This window comes from Somniosus microcephalus, chromosome 25 (genome assembly GCF_052327205.1).
Source record: "Somniosus microcephalus isolate GS21.2 chromosome 25, FLI_Smic_1.0, whole genome shotgun sequence".
NCBI classification, from domain to species: domain Eukaryota; kingdom Metazoa; phylum Chordata; class Chondrichthyes; order Squaliformes; family Somniosidae; genus Somniosus; species Somniosus microcephalus.
The window spans coordinates 50,561,114-50,582,947 of record NC_141011.1 but is presented as its reverse complement, the minus strand read 5'-3'; the positions used below and the strand labels follow the sequence as shown (position 1 = coordinate 50,582,947).

General features: G+C 47.0%; 1 protein-coding gene across 1 annotated transcript in view; it reads right to left on the bottom strand.

Moving 5' to 3' along the window:
* The window catches only part of pik3cd (phosphatidylinositol-4,5-bisphosphate 3-kinase, catalytic subunit delta), a 260,207-nt gene that overhangs the window by 72,340 nt on the left and 166,033 nt on the right, over positions 1-21,834 (bottom strand). Inside the window, exons 7-10 of the mRNA XM_085967370.1 lie at positions 17,870-18,102; positions 16,990-17,169; positions 14,448-14,603; positions 4,379-4,468 (exon numbers count right to left, since the gene is read on the bottom strand). Coding sequence (XP_085823496.1) covers positions 4,379-4,468; positions 14,448-14,603; positions 16,990-17,169; positions 17,870-18,102 — 659 coding nt within the window. The remainder of the gene's footprint in view (positions 1-4,378; positions 4,469-14,447; positions 14,604-16,989; positions 17,170-17,869; positions 18,103-21,834) is intronic.

Below are 21,834 nucleotides of genomic sequence, written 5' to 3'. Positions count from 1 at the left end.
ACACACACACACAGATATATATACGTATATATATATAAATCATGAATGTATGTTTTTTTAAAGCCATAAAATGATCCCGCCCCTTTTTCTGATTGGCGAGAGACCAATCACTGGAGGGCGTTGATTGGATAAAGTAGCTGTCAATCATTTATGAGTGTCATTGTGAAACATCACACCAAGGACGGACAGACTCTGCATTGAGAAGCAGGCACACCCTGTAAGTAAGTAGCTGTTTTCTTAAAAGCATTATTAAAACACTCTTTACATGCTGCACTTTCATATTATTATGAGTATTATAATTTAGATGGGGGTGTCCGTGATTACTAATCCATTTGAAAATGGGTCATTGAACCAAAAAGGTTTGAGAACCACCGTTATACAGGATTACAAAGAGCATCTCTTTTCCCAAGGTGTGGAGGGAGGAAGGGGCTGTTGGAGTTAAATACTTCACGAAAACCATCTATTATATCTCTAAAGCGCTTACATCTAATGTTCGTTCACCTGCTGTGCCACACTTCTCAACGGTGTCTCATGTGAAAACGGTCACATTGCATGTTGTCACAGCTCACAGTGTCACACTGAGGGCTTAGATGTTAAATCCCCAAACATCTGGCGGACTAAGAGTGTTAGTCAGTGAGTACCAACAAGGAACAAGTAAGCAGCAAAAAAAAACACTGAGCAATCAAATCGCTCAGTTGTTCTTTGAAAGCTACCTGAACTGGCAACTACCAATTACCCCTCAGGATCCCCGGGGCCAAATGGGCACCCGCAACAACAACAACCAAATGTCCAGAGTTTGCAATCTTGATTGATTGCGACAAACTGGAAGTGGATATATATATAGATGCCAAGTGAGGATAGCGTTGGGCTCGACTGTGATATCCTCCACATCTGTATTGTTGTCCAACAGTTCTGATCGAGGATCAAATTGAGCGAGGTAGGATTCTGGTACCTGTGGAGGTGAAACTGGGAGCGGGGAGGGGAGGGGGGGGAAACCGGGAGGGGGGGGGGGGGTGAAACCGGGAGGAGAGAGGGAGTGAAACCGGGAAGGGGGGGGGGGGGGAAACCGGGAGCAGGGAGGAGGGGAAACCGGGAGCAGAGGGCCGAGGGGGAAACCGGGAGCAGAGAGGGGGAAACCAGGAGGAAGACCAAAAATAAATCCAGCAGTTTGAGTGCTCCTACGTGCCATCCATTTTCCAGATTTTTGCATACAAGCAACTGTTTGCAGCGCGACCTGCAGGAGAATGATGTCCCCAGCGAGCTGAGCTTTCATTCCAGTCACTCTGGCCTCCCTCCACACATTCCTCACCCCTCCCACCCACTTCCTCTGCAGAAAGTCCCTCTCTAGTCGGGAGCGGGCCTGGCTCCACACTCTCCCCAGCATAATGGCCGCAGAATGCTGGGATGCTGCAATGCAGGAGCAGGAGGTTCGAGCTGCGCGATCTGACGGCGCGACACTGAGCCACGTGGTCGGAGGCAGGGCTTCCAGGTTTCCGAAGATCTCATCATCTAGAGCGATCAAGAAACCCGGCTGCTGCAATGTAACCCAGTCTAGAAAAACGCTTCGCCAATCATTTACTTTGACAAAGATGGTAGCTGTTTAAAATCTTAAGAAACTTGTAAAGACAACCCATGCTTTGGAAGACATTTAGCCTATGTTATTTTAGGTGTTTAGTTAAATTTGTTTCTTTTAAATGAAAAATGTATCTTTCAACTTGCTCAGACTCATTTGGCTAACAGATCAACCCTGGCGATCTTAGTGAATTGACAAGTCTGTGTGTTAAAACCATTTATAACTTTGCTAATGGCGGCGATCTTCCCCCCTGAATTGCTTCACCAATGGAGTTCTGCATTGGGAAACTCAATCTCGCTCTGCCCGATTACTTGAGGAAAGGAAACAAGAAAAGGGAGAGAGCAGCGAGGGGAAGTACAAGCATGCATTGGTGGTTGCTGAACCCATGCATGTCTGTGGCACAGACCAGGCTGCCCGCTGCGTAAAGCAGGAATCTTGTTTGGAGATCAGGAGTAGCTTGACGGTGTGGGGGGCTGGGGTGTGTTCGCAGCAAGCGTGGTGCTGTCAGTATGGACCGTGAGTCTTTCTGCAACTTTTGTGACGTTACTGTGGGACAAGCTTTCCTCGCGAGCACTTGGGTGTAAAGCGTAGAGTGTGCAGAGGAAAACTGGGCAGGGAGGATTGCACGCCTGTAACACACCCTTTGTACGCTCTGCTCAGTCAATGTTTCACGCCCACATATTGAAAAGGGGAAAATCTGGAGTACTCAGTGCAAGAAAACAATGTGAACTCCATGCACATGTTTTTTCTAAATGAATAATTTCTAAATTTCCAAAAAAACATCGCCACCTGAAAGTAGACGGATGTATTTCATAAAAGAGGCGCGATGCCGATTTTAGTTCTCATCGAAATGCCGTCGCTTCTTTCGCACTTTGCTGCAGCTGCATTTCCTGCACGTCTTTCTATCACCAAACCAATAACACAATTTGTACCGTGCTGGAGATTCTGGGGGAAACATTGGGTATCGCCCATTTCGGGGCGCTAATATCGGCCGGGTGCAAAGTTGAGCGCCCGGCGCTAATTATCGCCTCCGATTGCAAAATTCGCCGCTATCGGCCCTGGAGGTGATTTGAGCGCTAAATCAGGCGCTACACACCTCTCTTAAGGCGCTAACCTCGGGGAGCGAGCCGCTACCTCAGAACGCTACCGAAGCTCAGACGATGTCTGTTACCATGGAAGCCAGACAGACTGGCGCCGTCCAGTTCTTAAAGGGGAGGGGCCATCTTGCTGGCCAGCCACACCCTGCTCATTGCAGCCTTGAGTCTCGGCCTGGAGAGACCTCGAAAACAATTGTGTTGGAAGCACTAATGGACAAGCCCAGGGAAAGAGCTCGGCGCTTAGGAACCTCAAAAGTGGTGCTGAGGACCAAAACTCCTTAGGACAGCGTTAAATCTCTCCAGACGTCTCTCTCCCTCTCAACCTGCGTGTACCAAAAGTTTCGCTGACAGAAAAGGCAGGAAGCGCCCGCCTTTAAATAGCGCTCCCCCAGCCCCTTCCCGACTTGAAAACATTCCCCTCTACCGGTCGTTCCTAGCGGCAGGCGTTAAGGCAGGGAGCGCGACTCAATATCCGGTCCGGGGCATTGCACGCTCGACTGACGTCACGATCTGTGGGCACAGGAGATCGTGGCGGGAGTGTTTAGCGCCGCCGCAAAACGACGGGTCAATTTTGCGAGTGGCGCTAAAATTGCTGCGCTCGGGCGCTAAGTTCCTAGCGCCCTGTTAGCGCCCCACTGGAGGCGCTAACGGAAGGCACTAACCAATTGAATTTTTCCCCCTTTGTGTTTCGTACAATGCTCCCTCCCGGCTTGAATTATAAAATGGTCCTGGATTAGAATTAGGGTCGCTAACACTCCAGGGTTTGCTCCTGGAGTCTCCAAGAATTGAAGATTAATCGCCAGGACACTGACTATGAGCGAAAAACCCTGGGAGAAAAACCATAGGGACGTTGAAAAGGAATTGTGCTCGTTCTTCCATTTTCTTTGAACACTTTTTTTTTGCTTATTAGTGAATAAAAGAATTGGAGCTGGGGAAAAGGGCTGTTCGACTGCGAGTCAAGAATCATCCAATGGGGAATGAAGAGTCTGCTCCTTTCCCAGTTGGTTGGGAAGGCGGTGCTCCTTGAAGATGGACATGTTGGGAGACCAATGGCGGGTGGGCAGGGGCGGGGAGTTTGGAGGTCATGTGATGAAACCTCCAGGGATACAGCCAACCGGAGTTGGCAACCCAAATTATTATGCCCACATTAACAAGCCACAATGTTTTAAGCTCTTCATTGAAAAAATATAAGTTGTTTTTGCTCCGACACTGTTCACCTTTTTTTGAGGTCAAATTACAAATTTTTTTTTTAATTTAAAAACTCCCAAAACACTTTGATTTTTGAAAAAAAAACATCTGACAGTTACCTATCTCCTTCTCATCTTCGAAAAACATCGTGCAATGACAAGCCAGTTTCTTGCAAAATGGGACATGCGTGGCTGGCCGCCCCCCCTCCCCCACTTCACTCTTGTAAAACTAAACTTCCCCTTGCTGCTTGCAACCACAAAAAAAAAGAAATTTTACTACCGAGAAATCATGATTCTGAGAAGAAGTAGCTTGCTTCAGGAGGTCTGCAGCCAAAAAACCTCTCCACTTCCTGTGCTTTTATCTGAATTTTGCAAACTCGCTTACAACACAACTGTGGATTTGTGACTGAGGTCATATGACTGGTAATCTATATATATTAATCATTCTAACATAGTAAACAACTGGGTAAGTTCACAACAAGAGGGGCTGGGGGGGGGGGGGGGGGGGAAATAGCACCAACCTTCATTCCTTCATCTGCATTGACTTTGCTCCCCGAAAGTAAACGGACTGTAAATGGCTTTTCCAAGTTCCAGAGACTAATACCAGATTGCTGAAATTAAAAAAAAAGGAAATGTGACATTAACACATGGGCAGGCAACGCTCCCTCTAATTTGTATTTGCACTGGGCGGGCGATAAACTCCTCGGAGCCCGACTTTTCTGTCCATGGGCAGTTAACAGCGACAGCGACAACGCTCGGCCCAACAGCAGCAGAAAACTCAGATCTTGCATTACTTTTTGTTCATTGCGCAAATACTTTCTGGAGTCTTTGAAGAGCTAACGACTCGACAACTTCACTTTCTCTCTTTCGCCTGACTCCCCCTCTTCACATCAGGCAATCCCCCCCAGGGCAGGTTCTAATATCTTGAGGCCTCGGAGAGGAGATTTACTGGAATGGTACCAGGGATGAGGCGACTTAGAAACACAGAAGATAGGAGCAGGGGTAGGTAGTGGCATAGTGGTTAGCACTGTTGCCTCACAGCGCCAGGGACCCGGGTTCGAATCCGGCCTCGGGTGACTGTCTGTGTGGAGTTTGCACATTCTCCCCGTGTTTGCGTGGGTTTTCTCTGGGTGCTCCGGTTTCCTCCCACAGTCCAAAGATGTGCGGGTTAGGATGATTGGCTATGATAAATTGACCCTTAGTGTTAGGGGGATTAAATACGTGGGGTTACAGGGATCAGGTGGGATATGTGTCGGTGCAGGCTCGATGGGCCGAAATGGCCTCTATCTGCACTGTGGGGTTTCTGTGATTCTGCCCCTTGAGCCTGCTCTGCCATTCAATGAGATCATGGCTGATCATCCAAATTCAGTACCCTGTCCCTGCTTTCTCCACATATCCCTTGATCCCTTTAGCCTCAAGAAGTATATCCAACTCCTTCTTGAATATATTTAATGAATTGGCCTCAACTGCCCTGTGTGGTAGAGAATTCCACAGGTTCACCACTCTCTGGGTGAAGAAATTCCTCCTCATCTCTGTCCTAAATGGCTTACCCCTTATCCTTAGACTGTGACCCCTGGTTCTGGACTCTCCCGCCATCAGTTTTTTTTGGAGAGATTAAAAAAGCTGGGGTCGTTAGGGGCACATTTGCCAAGATGCCAACCGTTAGAGTTTTGACGAGCAGAATCGACATGTTAGATTGCCAACTCACTGAGATGAACAGAACTGCTTATTCATTTTTTTGTGGGGGGGAACAATTTCTCACACAATACACTTCACCCAAGCTCGTTGAAAATAAGAGACTTGATAACTCTTCGCACCGTCTCCTTCAGCTGGATAAAACCAGTCTACTGACACATGCATCCCGTCCCAGCTGGTTGTCATTTAACATTTTTTAAATAGTGTTCGAGTACTTGGATCATCATCAGCTGGGAAGCCGGCCATACCCTGCTCCACATAAAAGCAGCAACCCTCCGACAGCCCAGCCACATACACCAGCAGAGCGTCTGGGGCACAGCAGGTGGCCAGCAGGCTGCTGTGTGATTGCAAAAGTTGGTAAACAGAAATAGGAACGGATTGTTAAATTATTATTCAATTACAGGAAACTCTCGTTTAAACGGCACCTAAATATTCGGAATTCTCTATTAACCGGCAAAATTCTCACTCTGAAAACACCTCAATAACCGGCAATGTTGCCGAGTCCGAGTCTCCCGCGGTGGCCGAGTTAGTCAGTGGGGGTAGTTCTCAAAATTGCCACTACTCGGCCTCTTGGCGCTGTCGGAAGTCGGAACACCTCAATACCCCTGTAACAGGCGTCTGACTCTCCCACGCTGCCGGTAGTCTCTTCTGATCTGCCATTTTACAGGGGTACTGTGTGTCTCCCACGCTGCTGGTAGTCATTGCATTGCATTACCCTCAACTGGCAGTACTGAACTTAATCAAGCATCTTCCACCATCCATTTAACACAACATTCTGTAGGTGAGTACCCAATTATTGTATACTGCACATTTCTTGATTTTTTAATTTTTCTTTGTTAAAAATAGCCTCGGTAGATAACCCACTCCGTCATCCGGAATTTTTGATCAACCGGCAACACGCCGGTCCCGTCGGTGCCGGATACCAAAGAGTTTCCTGTAGATCATGGCTGATCTGTATCTTAACTCCGTAGAACAGCCGTGGTTCCATAACCCTGAATACTCTTGCCTAATATTAATATTTCATAAGCAGGACATGCTTAAAGGCAAAAGAAAATAAAAGGCAGAGAGAAGGAAAAAAAAACCTGCAGCTGCTGCAACTACACAGCAGCAACGTTCCCGAGAAGAGCAGCGAGGCCGCGCAGCCCGGGACCTGGCTTTCTGCAACCGTGAATGGGCCCAAAAGAAAACAACGGGGAACATTGCACAGCGGGCCGGTCAGCAGCTGTAAAGAGAGAAGACTCTGGCCGTGCATCCTCTGTCACAACTGAAAACAAAGATTAAAAAACAACCTCCGCCCCCCCCCCCCGTCGGGCTGGAAAGAGAAAGGGTGGTTGGAAACAACAGACCTTCCGAAAGAAGGTCACTGGCCTGAACGACCTACGAGCTTCTTAATAGAAAAGCGGGAAACTATTCCATGCCTTCAAGGATCGCCTCAGTGAGGTAACGGGCAGAGTGAACGGACAAGAGAGCGTCCTGACTTGGACCTGTATCACCGTTCCTTCACTGTTGCTGGGCCAAAATCCTGGAACTCCCTTCCTAACAGCGCTGTGGGTGTACCAACACCATATGGACTGCAGCGGTTCAAGAAGGCGGCTCACCACCATCTTCTCAAGGGCAATTAGGGATGGGCACTAAATGCAGGCCTAGCCAGCCAGCGACGCCCACATCCCATCAATGAATAAAAAAAAATAAAAAAAATAAGATGATTCAAAGGTACAGTGAAGGTCCAAACAAACGGAAAATGTAAGAAAGTGAAAGAGAGAGAGAAAACAAAACAGCTTTAGATGTAGAAATAAAAACACAAAATGCTGGAAAGACATAAACCGATGAAGAACAAACTCTTAAAAACACCTTATTGGGCAGGGAGCAAAGTTTTTATTGAAAGTACTTTTCATCCTTCCCTCCCACCCCGCCAACAGTATTATATTGGCATTAAACTTTTTTTTATTCATTCATGGGATGTGGGCATCGCTGGCAAGGCCGGCATTTATTGTCCATCCCTAGTTGCCCTTGAGAAGGTGGTGGTGAGCCGCCTTCTTGAACCGCTGCAGTCCGTGTGGTGAAGGTGCTCCCACAGTGCTGTTAGGGAGGGAGTTCCAGGATTTTGACCCGGCGATTATGAAGGAACGGCCGATATATTTCCAAGTCAGGATGGTGTGTGACTTGGAGAAGGACTTGGAAGTGGTGGTGTTCCCATGCGCCTGCTGCCCTTGTCCTTCTAGGTGGAAGAGGTTGCGGGTTTGGGAGGTGCTGTCGAAGAAGCCTTGGCGAGTTGCTGCAGTGCATCTTGTAGATGGTACACACTGCAGCCACGGTGCACCGGTGGTAGAGGGAGTGAATGTTTAAGGTAGTGGAGGTTTAAATAAAATGTTATTTAAATCACAGGTTTAAAATAGCTTTTTAAGCAATTCATTTGATGCAATCACATCAATCTTTTTCTACCAACATTTAACATATTAAAACAAATGCTATTCATTTTAAGAAACAAAATCTTTCTTGTTGCCAATGAAAGAAGTCTTAAGTAACCGCGGGTTCATCTGTCAAACTTAGTTAAAGTGAATTACAGCTTGAGGCTTATGCAGAACACATTCAAAAAAAGGATCAACAATGGAACACTTGTAATAAACTGTAAAAACTTCGAGCACATCAAATGCTTGTTAATCAGGATTTGGAGTTACATTTTTGACAAATAAACAAATCGCTCCCATTTTTAAAATGTTAAAAATTTGGCCTGTATTTTCCACCACGACAAATTAAAGTCGTATTCCCCTCTTGCTGGGTGAAATTCAGCGGGAGTGCAAAAACAGGTCCTGGCAGATTAGCCGTCCATTAAACACCCCACCCAGGCGGCTGATCCACCATCACCCGCTCCACGATGCTCCCCGCCCGCTCTGCGCAGTGCCCGCTCCGCGCTGTGCCCGCGCCGCGCTGTGCCCACTCTGCGCTGCTCCGCGCTGTGCCCGCTCCGCGCTGCTCCCAATGCTCAACTTCTTTCCTCGTGTGTTTTAAAGAATCACTAATTCCTTTATGGATTTGTTAAACTTAAAGCGTGGAGGAAAATATTGTCTACTTTCCTCTTTTTAGAAAGGACATTTTGTACTAAAGATTCAAGCCCAGAATAATAATAATAGTTAGTTAGGAATGAGAATTGACAGAACTACGCAGCGAGGGGTTAGGATCTGGAATTCACTGCCTGAAAGGGTGGTGGAGGCAGACTAAATCATGGCTTTCAAAAGGGAATTAGATAAGTACCGGAAGGAAACAAATTTGCAGGGCTACGGGGAAAGGGCGGGGGAGTGGGACTAGCTGAAGTGCTGTTAGAGAGCCGGCACGGGCTCGACGGGCTGAATGGCCTAATTCTGTGCTGTAACCATTGAGAATATAAGAAATAAGAGCAGGAGTCGGCCATTCAGCCCCTCGAGCCTGCTCCGCCATTCAATAAGATCATGGCTGATCTTCTACCTCAACTCCACTAACAAGGGGAAGGGCGACTGAGCCAAACCGAGTTGGTATTGGTGTTTAAATAGCTGCTGCGTTCCATCTGTAAATGTGAGCGGGCAGACACAGGGTCCAAATCACCGACTGTTCCTGTAAAATGCAGGTGCTTGGCCTGTGCGCTATTTATACTCTGCCAGCTGCCGGGATTCCCCTGCACTCTCTGAGCGAAGGCGCCACAAGCAAACAGACCAAGTATGAATGTGGCATTAGTGAAGCCAATCAGGCTCAGCTCAGTTAGTCGGCAACTGAAACTCCCTCCTCCCAGATTGTTTGCAAGGAGCGCATCACATGCTGTTTCCAGTCTCTCTGGAGGGTCACCGGCGACACAGCATGTGATACCTTCACTCGGAATCTGGTGAAACTACAAGCAGCTCCAACAGCAGAGCTTTGTAGCGTTCCCAGCGGATTTTAGGCCTGTGCATAATAGTGATATTGTAGTGCCGAATTCTTTTTAAAAAAATCAAAGAAAGCACAAAGGAAGTGGCATTAAAGCAAGTGTCTCTGAAAGGACACAAGTCAAATCAGAATTGTTCTCATCCTTGCTTTCTGAAGTTTGTTTGTGCCCCCAGCATGCACACCAGCAGGGAAGAGTACAGTTCAAAGAGATAGAACAAGCAAGGTCTTCCGGAAAAGATTCTGTATTAAACCACTGACCTAAAAGGCACAAAGATTTTCGACAGTGACACCATTTTTGTCGGTGTGTTCATCTACTCCATGGTGTAGCTCTTGTTTGCCTATCCCCATTTTTCCCAATCAATTTTCTTCCCTCCTCTCTTGAAGGGGTCGACTCCTTGCTGGGGACCAATGCCACACAGGCACCAGTCGCTGTCCATACAGTGCCCACTTGGCCACTGGACGAGCCCAGACACTGAGGGATTCAATCTCGGGAAATATCGCAGCCGCGTCCGGTTACGTCCTCAAACGACATCCCACAAATGAAGACAATCCACTTTCGTGACCCCCTTCCACAGCCAAAGCTGAGATGAGTTAATTCAGCACAGACCAGGGAACTGAATTCAGACAATGGCCCGTAATTTCCGATAGGAGGCTTCCTGCGTGCGGAGGCCTCGTATCGGGAAAAAATCTACACCCTTCCCGAGGGCTCCCGAGGTCCGGACACTTCCGATCCTGGGCCTCTCCACAGTCGAAATGCGCAGGGCCCCCGTATCCCAGAGGCGCAGGCGGTTCGCAAGCGTCCCTGGGATCACGTGGGCCATGGGGAGCCAATAAGAGAAGGGAATCTCCCTTCATACTTTTGACAGATAGACCCGTTTTAAAAAAACCATCACGTTTTTAAAATGAGTTAAAATGACATTAAATTAAATATTTTAAACAAAAATTTAATTTTTTGAAAAAAATAATTAAAGTTTTTTTACGGGGCTCAAAATAAACTTACCTTTTTTAAAAGTATTTAAAAATTATAAATGAGTGAAACGTTAAAAAAAAAATTCTTATGCTGGTAAAAGCAGGCCTTCTGCAGCGCGTACACACCCGTAGGCATCGGAAAATACGGGCCAATATCTTTTACTTTAAAGAAAACTATTGGCAGTTTTTAAGTAAAGACAGTGCAGCCAGAAGCACGATAAGACAGGAAAGGCACAGCATCAGGTTTAATAGGGACGGGTTCAACACAGCCTCCAGCCAAAGGAGACACTGATGGAAAATAAAGAACAGGCTAAGTCTATTGCCACCAGAATCAATGTTCTTTTTAAGACAGGACTACCTAAAGGAACAACAAATGCCAGATAAGATGAGACATCAAATGTAAATTATATATTTTTTTTAATTCATTCACGGGATGTGGCTGTCGTGGGCATAGCCAGCATTGAGAACTGAGTGTCTCGCTGGGCCATTTCAGAGGGCAGTTAAGAGTCAACCACATTGCGGTGGGTCTGGAGTCACTTATAGGCCCAGACCGGGTAAGGACGGCAGATTTCCTTCCCTAAAGGACACGAGTGAGCCAGATGGGTTTTTACGACATGCTACACGGGCACCATTACTGAGACTCGCTTTTTATTCAACATTTATTTAATTAACTCGATTTAATTTCCCCAGCTGCCGTGGTGGGATTTGAACTCCTGTTGCTGGATCATTAGTCCAGGCCTCTGGATTGCTCGTCCCATAAAATAAACACTATGCTACCATACCCACTATACTAACAGACGCACTGAGTAAAGTTTAGCTTGCATTGTTGCATGCAAAATATGTTTATCTCACCATATTTCAGATTAGCATCTCAACACTATTAACCACACATTGAAAGTACCACTGTCTATTTTTAACTATGAATGCTAGAATACTACAAGGTTTCAATGTCCTGTGCTGGTGCAACATAACTTCAAATTATAAAGTCCCTAAAGCATCTAGGTGTGCCTTGAACTCCAAGTGACTGTGGTCACTTCAACAACATATTTCCTGCAAAGTTGGCTTACTTACCATAATGCAACCTCTCTCATGTGTAAGATTATTTAAAAAAATTACAATTCTGCAATCTAATCTTTTCTTCTCCTTTGCAACTTTCTTGTATATTACCTGTTTAAGCAACACATTTGGAGCATTTCAAATACCTGAACTTACATCTCCGTAACTAATTGGAGAAAAGGTTCCAAAGCAACATAGAAATATAGAAAGTTAGGAGCAGGAGTGGGCCATTCGGCCCCGCGAGCCTGTTCTGCCATTTAATGAGATCATGGCTGATCATCCAAATTCAGTACCCTGTCCCTGCTTTCTCCACATATCCCTTGATCCCTTTAGCCATAAGAAATATATCTAACTCCTTCTTGAATATATTTAATGAATTGGCCTCAACTGCCTTCTGTGGTAGAGAATTCCACAGGTTCACCACTCTCTGGGTGAAGAAATTCCTCCTCATCTCAGTCCTAAATGGCTTACCCCTTATCCTTAGCCTGTGACCCCTGGTTCTGGACTCCCCCGCCATCGGGAACATCCTTCCTGCATCTAGTCTGTCTAGTCCTGTTAGAATTTTATAAGTTTCAATGAGATAAGTCAACAATGAAGGATTGCAGTGGTCAAACACATGTGCGGGTTGGTTTGGGTCACTTGCCACTACTAGATTGATATTTGTTTGCTTTAGTGCAGAAATACTTGTTCAATTTGAATGAGTTAAATTCATACTGCTTAAACAATAACAGCAATATTGAACAGACATCTACAAGCGACGTAAAATGGTGCATAAATTCTAGGGCAACTAGCATTCAGCAAAATTGTACTCTTGCATGTCTAGGCATTAAGTTAGTGGAAGGCGCAGATACATGGGATATGGGAAACAGGCTGGGTAAGTGTAATCAGGACTATTTTCTTGCCTGGAGGGTAAACGCCAACATGGACTGGTTGACCTGAATGGCCTGTTTCTATGTTGTAACTTCCATGTCTTTCGATATATAATCTGCAAGAGGTATGGATTTCCTATGTTAATCAACCAGGTTTACTGGGACAGCACAAGTTTGGCTGAAATGTGTGTCGGCTGTGGCTCAGTGGGCAGCACCCTTGCCTCTGAGTCAGAAGGTTGTGGGTTCAAGTCCCACTCCAGAGACTTGAGCACAAAAATCTAGGCTGACACTCGCAGTGCTGAGGGAGTGCCAGACTGTCGGAGGTGCCATCTTTCGGATGAGACGTTAAACCGAAGCCCCGTCTGCTCTCTCGGGTGGACGTAAAAGATCACACGGCCACTATTTTGAAGAAGAGTAGGGGAGTTATCCCCGGTGTCCTGGCCAATATTTATCCCTCAATCAACATCACTGAAACAGATTATCTGGTCATTATCACATTACTGTTTGTGGGACCTTGCTGTGCACAAATTGGCTGCTGTGTTTCCTACATTACAACAATGACCACACTTCAAAAAGTACTTCATTGGCTGTAGAGCGCTTTGGGACGTCCATATAAATGCAAGTCTTTTTTTCTAAATGTTGGTTTTATTTCATTCACAAAAGGTTCATTTTCTTCAGATGGATAAAAGGTTGATACTAGAAAAGCCCAATCTTTTAACAAAAAAAAACCTGACAGGCATTAATTCTGAAATGGGTTTCAACACTGCCGTCCTGCTCACTGGAGTAAATATCTTGCTTGCACTTGCTCCTCTTGATAAGGTCCAATTCATTCAGTTCCAACTTCAATGGAGTCGTCTTATGTACTTAGCTTGGTCCAGGTGGGGCTGCTCCACTGCTTCATTCAACGGTGTCTAACACACAGTAGTGTTGCTTCCAATAAACATAACGTGCTTACAACCAGAGCCAATGTTTGAGCAGTTCCACACGTTTCAAGGCAATAGGCGTGTTGACATGTCCCCATGTGTAGCACTCTTGGGGCGATTAGGTTGAAAGATCCAGAGTTTGCCCCATAAGGGAGAACTTGCATTGTGACGTAAGAAAACTATATATAAGCACTTGGTCTAAGCGTTAAACAAGGCTTTAATCAACTGTTTTTCAACATGGAGATCTAGTTGTGTCCTTCACTAGTTCCTGTTAAAGAATGTCCTGAGTAAGCTGGGCCCGTGCCCGAGTATTTATACTCTCCCTGGACAGCGCCACCAGCAGGCCGCCCAGTATTATTTCATAAGTCATTTCCACATAAATGACAAGATTCATGTCACATTGTATGGGGTCTTTCATGTCCTCGGGACATCCTAAAGTGCTTTGCCACCAATGGGTTACTTTTGGAGTGCAGTCACTGTCGCTACGTGGGAAACGCAGCAGCTAATTTGCACACAGCAAAGGTCCACAAGCAGCAAATGAATGACCAGCAGTGCGAGTACTGTAGACACTTGTCCTGTACTCAGTGAGCCACATTAGAGTCTCCCTGGGTACCAGTGCTGTCAGCACAACTACTTTACCATAGAATCATTACAGCACAGAAGGAGGCCATTCGGCCCGTCGAGCCCGTGCTGGCTCTCTGCAAGAGCGCTTCAGCTAGTCCCACTCTCCTGCCCTTTCCCCATAGCCCTGCCGATTTTTTTCCTTCAGGTACTTATCCAATTCCCTTTTGAAAGCCACGATTGAGTCTGCCTCCACCACCCCTTCAGGCCGTGAATCCCAGATCCTAACCACTCGCTGCGTAAACAAGTTTTTCCTCATGTCGTCTTTGGTTCTTTGGCCAATCACCTTAAATCTGGTTCTCGACCCTTCCGCTAATGGGAACAGTTTCCCTCTGTCTACTTTGTCCGGACCCCATCATGATTTAAAATCGAGCCCAGTTATGAATTGCACAAAGAAAAAATAAGCAACCGGGTTACTGATTAGACATTCCACCAAGTATAATATTCTCACAGTCATCTAGGAATCTAGGTATGTTGCGGAATGAAGTTCAACCCTCTCCACTTAGACAGTCCCAGAGTGGGGGGGGGGGGGGGGGGGGAGCGGAATAATGCGAGTTACCTACCTTTTTAACTGGAAGTGGCGGCGGTTTGGAATGAGTCCGGCTCTTTGCGATCTGTCCCATGCTGTTACACTGCTCCTCTTGGCAGGACTTTATCGTGGAATTATGGACCATGGTCAAATGTGGAGTTAGATTACCGGACATACAATTAAAGATATACTGGAGAAAGAAGAATACATTACAGTCAGTCCTATAATCGTCTAATCATTTAATGGATAAACACAAGGCCACAAATCAAAACAATGTGCATGTAATCATCTTAAGCGTTGGTAAGAATTAGGAGCAGGAGGAGGCCATTCAGCCCCTCGAGCCTGCTCCGCCATTCAATAAGATCATGGCTGATCATCGACCTCAACTCCACTTTCCCGCCCGATCCCCGTATCCCTTGGTTCCCCGATATTGTGGAACACCACAGCAACTGTCACACCAACAGAAAATGCTGGAAACACTCAGCAGGTCGGGGGCAGCATCGTGGAGAGAGAGACAGAGTTAATGTTTCGGGTCGATGGCCCTTCGTCAGAACTGGAACAAGTTGGAGGAGTAACAGATATTTAAGCAAGTGTAGGGGCAGGGAAAGGGGGGAGGGGAGGAAAGAACAAAAGGGAAGGTCTGTGATCGGGTGGAAGGAAGGAGAGATTGAAAGACAAAAGGGATGATGGTGCAAGGCAAGGGGAGATGGTAATGGGACAAGTTAAGAAACAAAAGATGAGTCTAGATGAGGTGTAAATGGCGATGGCAGAATCATCAACAGCTGCCATGTGAGAGAAAAGAAAACATAGGGGCCGAGGTTATGGTCTGAAATTGTTGAACTCCATGTTGAGTCCAGAAGGCTGTAAAGTGCCTAATCGAAAGATGAGGTGCTGTTCCTCGAGCTTACGCTGAGCTTCATTGGAACAGTGCAAGAGGCCGAGGACAGAGAGATCAGAGTGGGAGTGGAGCGGAGAATTAAAGTGACAGGCGACCGGAAGCTCGGGGTCACGCTTACCGACTGAACGGAGGTGTTCCACAAAGCGGTCACCCAATCTGCTTCAACGTTACATAGCAACTATACCTCATTAGCAGTTTAACCTGACAGAAGGCAGCCTCTCCTCTGTGTTCCAAGTATTCAGACAGCCTAATTTCTGGTCCCATTTTTGCATAATTTTGATTTACATACCCAAATAGTCAAAAAATAAAAATTCAACATTGAATATTTGGCGGAGGTCCATTGTTGGCAGGTTAAGCAGTTGCAGGCTATAATAAATTCATTTTATTCAGTTAATGGCTAAAATAATGACAAATATCCTCAAATTACAGATCTCCATTCCTGCAACTGCTCCTCCATCACCAGAGGTTTGCAATCTGCATCTTCTGCCTTCCTCCAGACAGATGGAACAGTGTAAGAGGCCAAGGACGGAGAGGTCAGGGTGGGAGTGGAGCGGAAAAGTAAAGTGACAGGCGTCCGGAAGCTCGGGGTCACGCTTACGGACTGAACGGAGGTGTTCCGCAAAGCGGTCACCCAATCTGCTTCAACATCGGGTGATCTGGATCATAGAGGTCCTCACAATCGTCACCGACGCGGTTTCATGATCACTCGGGAGTACCTCCAGCGGGTTAGGTGTTTTCCACCGCCCCTTGAGATGGAATGGCACACTGCAACCAACGTTCCCTCTAATTTCGCCCCCCATCTTTAACTGGCTGCGCGGCCCATTGAAATTTTCGGGCCATGCACGGTTTCTTCCACGAAAAAAGCCGGCGAGCGGCCTGCCCGGGACCTCCCGGCCGCCGCGCTGCTACTCAGCTTAGCGGAAGCATTGACTGCGACGTGACACAGCAGTGGCTCAGACTGGAGCAGGTGAAACCAGACTGAGGCAAGTTTGTTACCCTGGCAGTCAAACTCATGACCATCTGGGTTGGGTTCAAGCACTCAATTCTTTCGAGTTACTTGGCCACCATCCCACAATAAACAAACAAGCACACGCTAACCATAGATATATTTTAGACCATTCCGATCCTACTGTCGAGGTTTTCAGACCTGAAGTGCTGTTGGTCTGTACGGACTGCACAAAAAGCAGCTCCAATAATTGCAGCTTCAGCAGTCAACTGACAGGAGCCACCCTTCAAGAAGTGTCAAGCGCTGTAAGCTCAATAAAGCCAGTACAGTTAGACCTTTCCTCTGAGAGATTTGGGCGTGCAGCACCACTGAGGCCTGAACAAACGGCCAAGGTGCCGCGAAGCAAAGACTGGCACCGGGGCGGGCACGTCAAAAAACAAAAACAAACTGGACCGTGACATGAATCAGTCATTCATGAAAGAAAGACTTATGAAATAATACTGAGCGGCCTGCGGGTGGCGCTGTCCAGGGAGAGTATAAATACTCGGGCACGGGCCCAGCTTGCGCAGGACATTCCTAACAGGAACTAGTGAAGGACACAACTAGACCTCCATGTTGTAAAACAGTTGATTAAAGCTTTGTTTAACGCTTAGACCAAGTGCCGAGTAGTTTTCTTACGTCAGACCGTGCGCAGCATCAAAAACGGGAACAAAAAAAGATAACGCAGCCCACCTTAAATCGACCGAGCGGGTACTTTCCATAGATATATTCCTCCATCCCATTCACTTGCAGAGTGAAATCTTCTGGGTCTTCGACTACTTTATGCCGGAAAACTGTAGCTTTTTTCTTCACTACCAGTTTCATGAGAAGTGCAGGAAGCGCTTGGGAGGAGATTTGGAAGCTGAAACTTTCCTGATGTAGAAACAAGTAAAAAAAAAAAAAATCGGTTAGCTGCAGCAGGCGAAGTACTTTGAACCTTCTTCACCCCGAGAGTGGCGAGAATGTGGAACTCGCTACCACAGGGCATGGTTGAGGCGAATGGCGTAGATGCACAGAGTAGATGCAGGGGTACATAAGAACAAACGAACATAAGAAATTGGAGCAGGAGTCGGCCATACGGCCCTTCGAGCCTGCTCCGCCATTCAATGAGATCATGGCTGATCTTCTACCTCAACTTCATTCACTGGCCCTATCACCATATCCCTTACTTCCCTTAATATTAAAAAGAAACCCTCTCTGCCTCACTACCTCTCATTCCTTCTTTAAGACGCTCCTTAAAAACTACCTCTTTGACCAAGCTTTTGGTCACCTGTCCTAATGTCTCCTAATGTGGCCGGGTGTCAAATTTTGTTTTATATGTTCCTCTGAAGCACCGTGGGACATTTTACAACGTTTAAGGCTTAAATAAATACAAGTATAAATACAAGTTGTTGTTGTTATTGCAATACAGCGCACACTTCAAACAACCAGTTATCACTCCTTTGAGACTGAAGTTGCCGAGGCAGCGATGCTTTTTACAATCCTTGAGGATTGGGATTTGAATGCGGAAATTAAAATGAAGTTGCCTCAATACAGACTACAAGGACGAGTAAGAAAGGCATTGTGTACTCACTTCGGTGAACTGAAACTTCACATTTATGACAATGTTGCGGTTATTCTGCTTCCGGGCGACGCTGTTATCTACTATTTCTGGGATTGGCTCCAGATTCCTGGGAAAGCTGTACTCCATCCACTGCCGCCAGGACAGTCGTTGCCGCTCGGCCGCTTTCTCCTCACAAAACTGCCGCATGCTCCCACGGAACTCATTCACCTCAGAATCAGGCACGCTGTCAAACTCATGAAGACCTGCAACAAAGAGTGAAACTTGCTTTGTGCCTTTCAAGTCATTTCCTTTTCATCCTACGTAAACCAAAAAAAGTCTTGCTGGTACACCTGGATCAGCGCGAGCATATCGTCAAGTCTGGCCCAAAAGTGTTCGGAAAAACAGAACGGGCTGTATTTTGTGACCCCCCACCCCACGGGTGCCTACGCGCCCGTAGGGGCCGCGTAAGGTCCGGGTTTAGGCGTGCGAAGCGAAAACCCGGAACTTGCGATCTGTCAAGAATCCTCTCGACAGATCCTCCGCATCCCCGGGATATGGGCCTCCGCGGGCGGAGAGCTGCCCTATTTGTACAACTTCTGCCCACTGAATGCCTGTGAAATTCTTACGCCTGCTTTTACCAGCATTAGAGTTCTAAAAAATAGAAAAATAAAATTTTATCACTGATTTATACATTAAAAACCCTGTCCAGTAAGGTAAGTTTATTTTTAGCCCCGCTAAAACATATAAATTATTTTTCAAAAAATTAAATTTTCATTTAAAATATTTAATTAAATGGCATTTTAATTAATTTTAAATAGGTAAATTTTTAAAAATGTATTTCATGTGTTGGCGTATTTTTAAATGATCCCCATTCATACTTAAGGGGTTTCCGTATGTACGCAACTCCCATAACTATGAATGGGGATTCCCTTCTTTTATTGGTTGGGCCGACCCACGTGATCCTAGAGGTGTTTGCGAACCGCCTGCGCCCCGGGATACGGGGACCTCTGCCCGCGCAGACCCGGAGAGGCCCAGGATCGCGAGCCTCCGTACCTCCCGGGCCACCAGGTACACTCGTAGATTTTTTTTTTTTTTACAGGTCGGCTGGATTTTGCCGGGTGGGTGAGCGGGCGCGTTTGGTGGCGGGTCGGGTGGGAAAGTGTGTGTTTTTTTCCCCCAGCGGGTCGGGTCCCCGGTGTGAACCTGCCACCACGCACCATTCCCCGATGTCGGGTCTGCCAGCGCTGAGCAGACTCAACACGCAGCGGCAGGGGGAGGCAATTAAAATAATTCGTGGCCTGCAAACGAGCGTGATTAGCGGAAACTCCCAATGGTGATTAGCTCACCCTGGGGGCAATGTTCCTTTAAAATTTTTTTGGGGCCGCGCGGCCCATTCAAAATACCCCGCATGCGCGTTTTTCCCCATTTAAAAGTCGGTGAGCCGGCTGCGCGGGAGCTCCAGAGCGTTGTGCGTCCACGCAGCTTAAAGGAAACATTGCCATGGGGGGGCGTTGATTTTGTGGTCGGGGCCTGCTTCTCGCGCGATGTTGTTAAAACTAGCACAAAAGATCGGGGAAACTCGGAAATGCGCCCAACGCAATTTGCGCTTAAAATTCCGCGAATGTTTGCGGCGATATCGGGGGGAACTGTGCTGAAGAAATCAGCAGCAATCGAGCGGAAACTCCAGGCCACAGTTTGTCAATCAGCAAGTGAAATAGCCAGCAATTTTCTGTTTTCAGTTCAGGTTTCCAGCATTTCTTAAAAAAATCTAAGAGTTAAAACAACCAGTTCCAAGTTTATTAGATCCTTATAAAGTTTTAAATAGATGGGCAATAATTTCTTAATGGCCACAATTGGTTAAGTGAACAAGTAGTGGATGTGAAGCTCTGCATTGATCATTAAGAGCCAGCATCATGGACTCATCCACACATCCAATCAATCCATCTGAATTATTTACTCCATATTCTCCCTTAATAACCAAGGGAAGATAATGATGTTCATACATTGAGTGACCTCAACCCAGCCAGAGTCCCTTCGCATCTCTGATTTTTTAACTCAATGGCCTAGAAATTGGGTTGGGGCGCCAAAGTGGCGCAAAAGTCGCCTGAGCGCAGGATTTAGCGCAGCGATCGGAGTGATACCGATCGCCAGAAATTCAGTTTCAGTGCCCCTCGAGGGAGACGGGGCGAGGCTCGAGGCGCTCCGCATCCCTCTTAGGACGCTGAAACTGATTATCGCAGCGCAACGTGCCGCAGTGCCACACGCTGCGGCACGGCACGCTGCGGTGCTGCAGGCCTTCCTCCCACTGTTAAGGGGGAGGTGCCTGCAACAGCGCGATCCCCGATTGCGAGTGCCGGCAAATGAGCCCGGCACCAAGGAGAAGTGCCAGGTTCTCTGGAAACAGCCGGCAATGCCGCGGGGGGGGGGGGGGGGGGGTTAGGAGGTCGGGGACGGAGGTGCTGGCAGGCGGCCGCCAAAAAAGCGGCCGCCCCGCACCTCCACCTTAACTTGCGCCACTGCCGGCACAGTAAGGCCCCGTGAACCGGGCGCGGGTAGCGAGCAGCGCCGTTCGCTACCAAATATCGTGAACGGGGCACGAATGGGGCGCTGCGCACACCGATGACGTCATCGGTGGCGGCGCAGCGCAAATGCCTAACGCCACCATTAGCGCCCCTACTGAATATCGCCGGAGACGCAGCCAGTGGCACTACAGCCACTGACTGCCTCTTTAGGCGCTAACAGGTGGCGCTACTCACCCAATTTCTCCCCCAATATTTTTAATACGTTGAGATTTTCACTGTTATGGTTTTTTTTTGGGTTACCCCATCTCGCGTGCGATGTCGACAAGTCCCAAAAAGCTGCTCCATTCCTGGAACACCTCCCTTTCCCACAACAGTCAACCATGTGGAGAATTTTAACTGGCTACACATTACAGTTGACATGCCACCAATGAACATTCCTGTCGGTCTTGTGTTGCAATAGGGAACAGAAAGCTGAAATAACAACTCTCTTTCCCAGAATGGCTGAATCCCAGCCATAATTCCTTTACCAATGGCATGAAGCTCTCTCAGTAAAGATTCACTCCCAGCACAAAATCAGTATATCCATTTACAATCTATTAACAAAAGTGTCAATATTTAATATTTCCCAAACACTATCTTCCCTGATTATTGCAAATGAGGTACATGAATGCGAAGTGTGGATTGATTTTTCGATTTTCCTTTTCGATGACAAGTTGCAGTTGACCAAGTTTGGAGTCTTCTTACACGGAGTATAGACTCCCAGAAATACTCAACCGTGCGAAGTGTCAGGGATCTGTGAAAAACAAGACCACACGACGCTGAAAATAGATTAGGCTGCAGATCAGGTGTAATTTCTTTACTTCTTGGGATGCGGGCAATGCTGGCAAAGTCGCATTTATTGCCCATTCTTAGTTGCCCTGAGGTGGTGGTGCTGGGCCTGCATTCTTGAACCGCTGCAGTTGTGGTGATGATTTTCCCACGATGGTAGTGACATCAGACGTACATGGCATACTGATGCCTTCATCATGATACAATGATGTGAATTACTTCATCGCACTGCATGTTTAAGCAACAAAAAGTCAGCCACGTGCTTTCAGATGGAGATGCTGCCCCGTTAAGGAAAAATGATGCCAAGCTTCTCCCCGCTATAGGGGCAAAGGTATGTACAGGGGCAGGAACGCCCACCTTTCTCCAGTCTGTATGCTCAACAGGAACACCCTACGCCAACTAACATGAATCAGTCATTCATGAAAGAAAGACTTATGAAATAATACTGAGCGGCCTGCGGGTGGCGCTATCCAGGGAGAGTATAAATACTCGGGCACGGGCCCAGCTTGCGCAGGACATTCTTAACAGGAACTAGTGAAGGACACAACTAGACCTCCATGTTGTAAAACAGTTGATTAAAGCTTTGTTTAACGCTTAGACCAAGTGCCTAGTACAGGAAACTTTGTGTTATCTGGAGGCTAAATG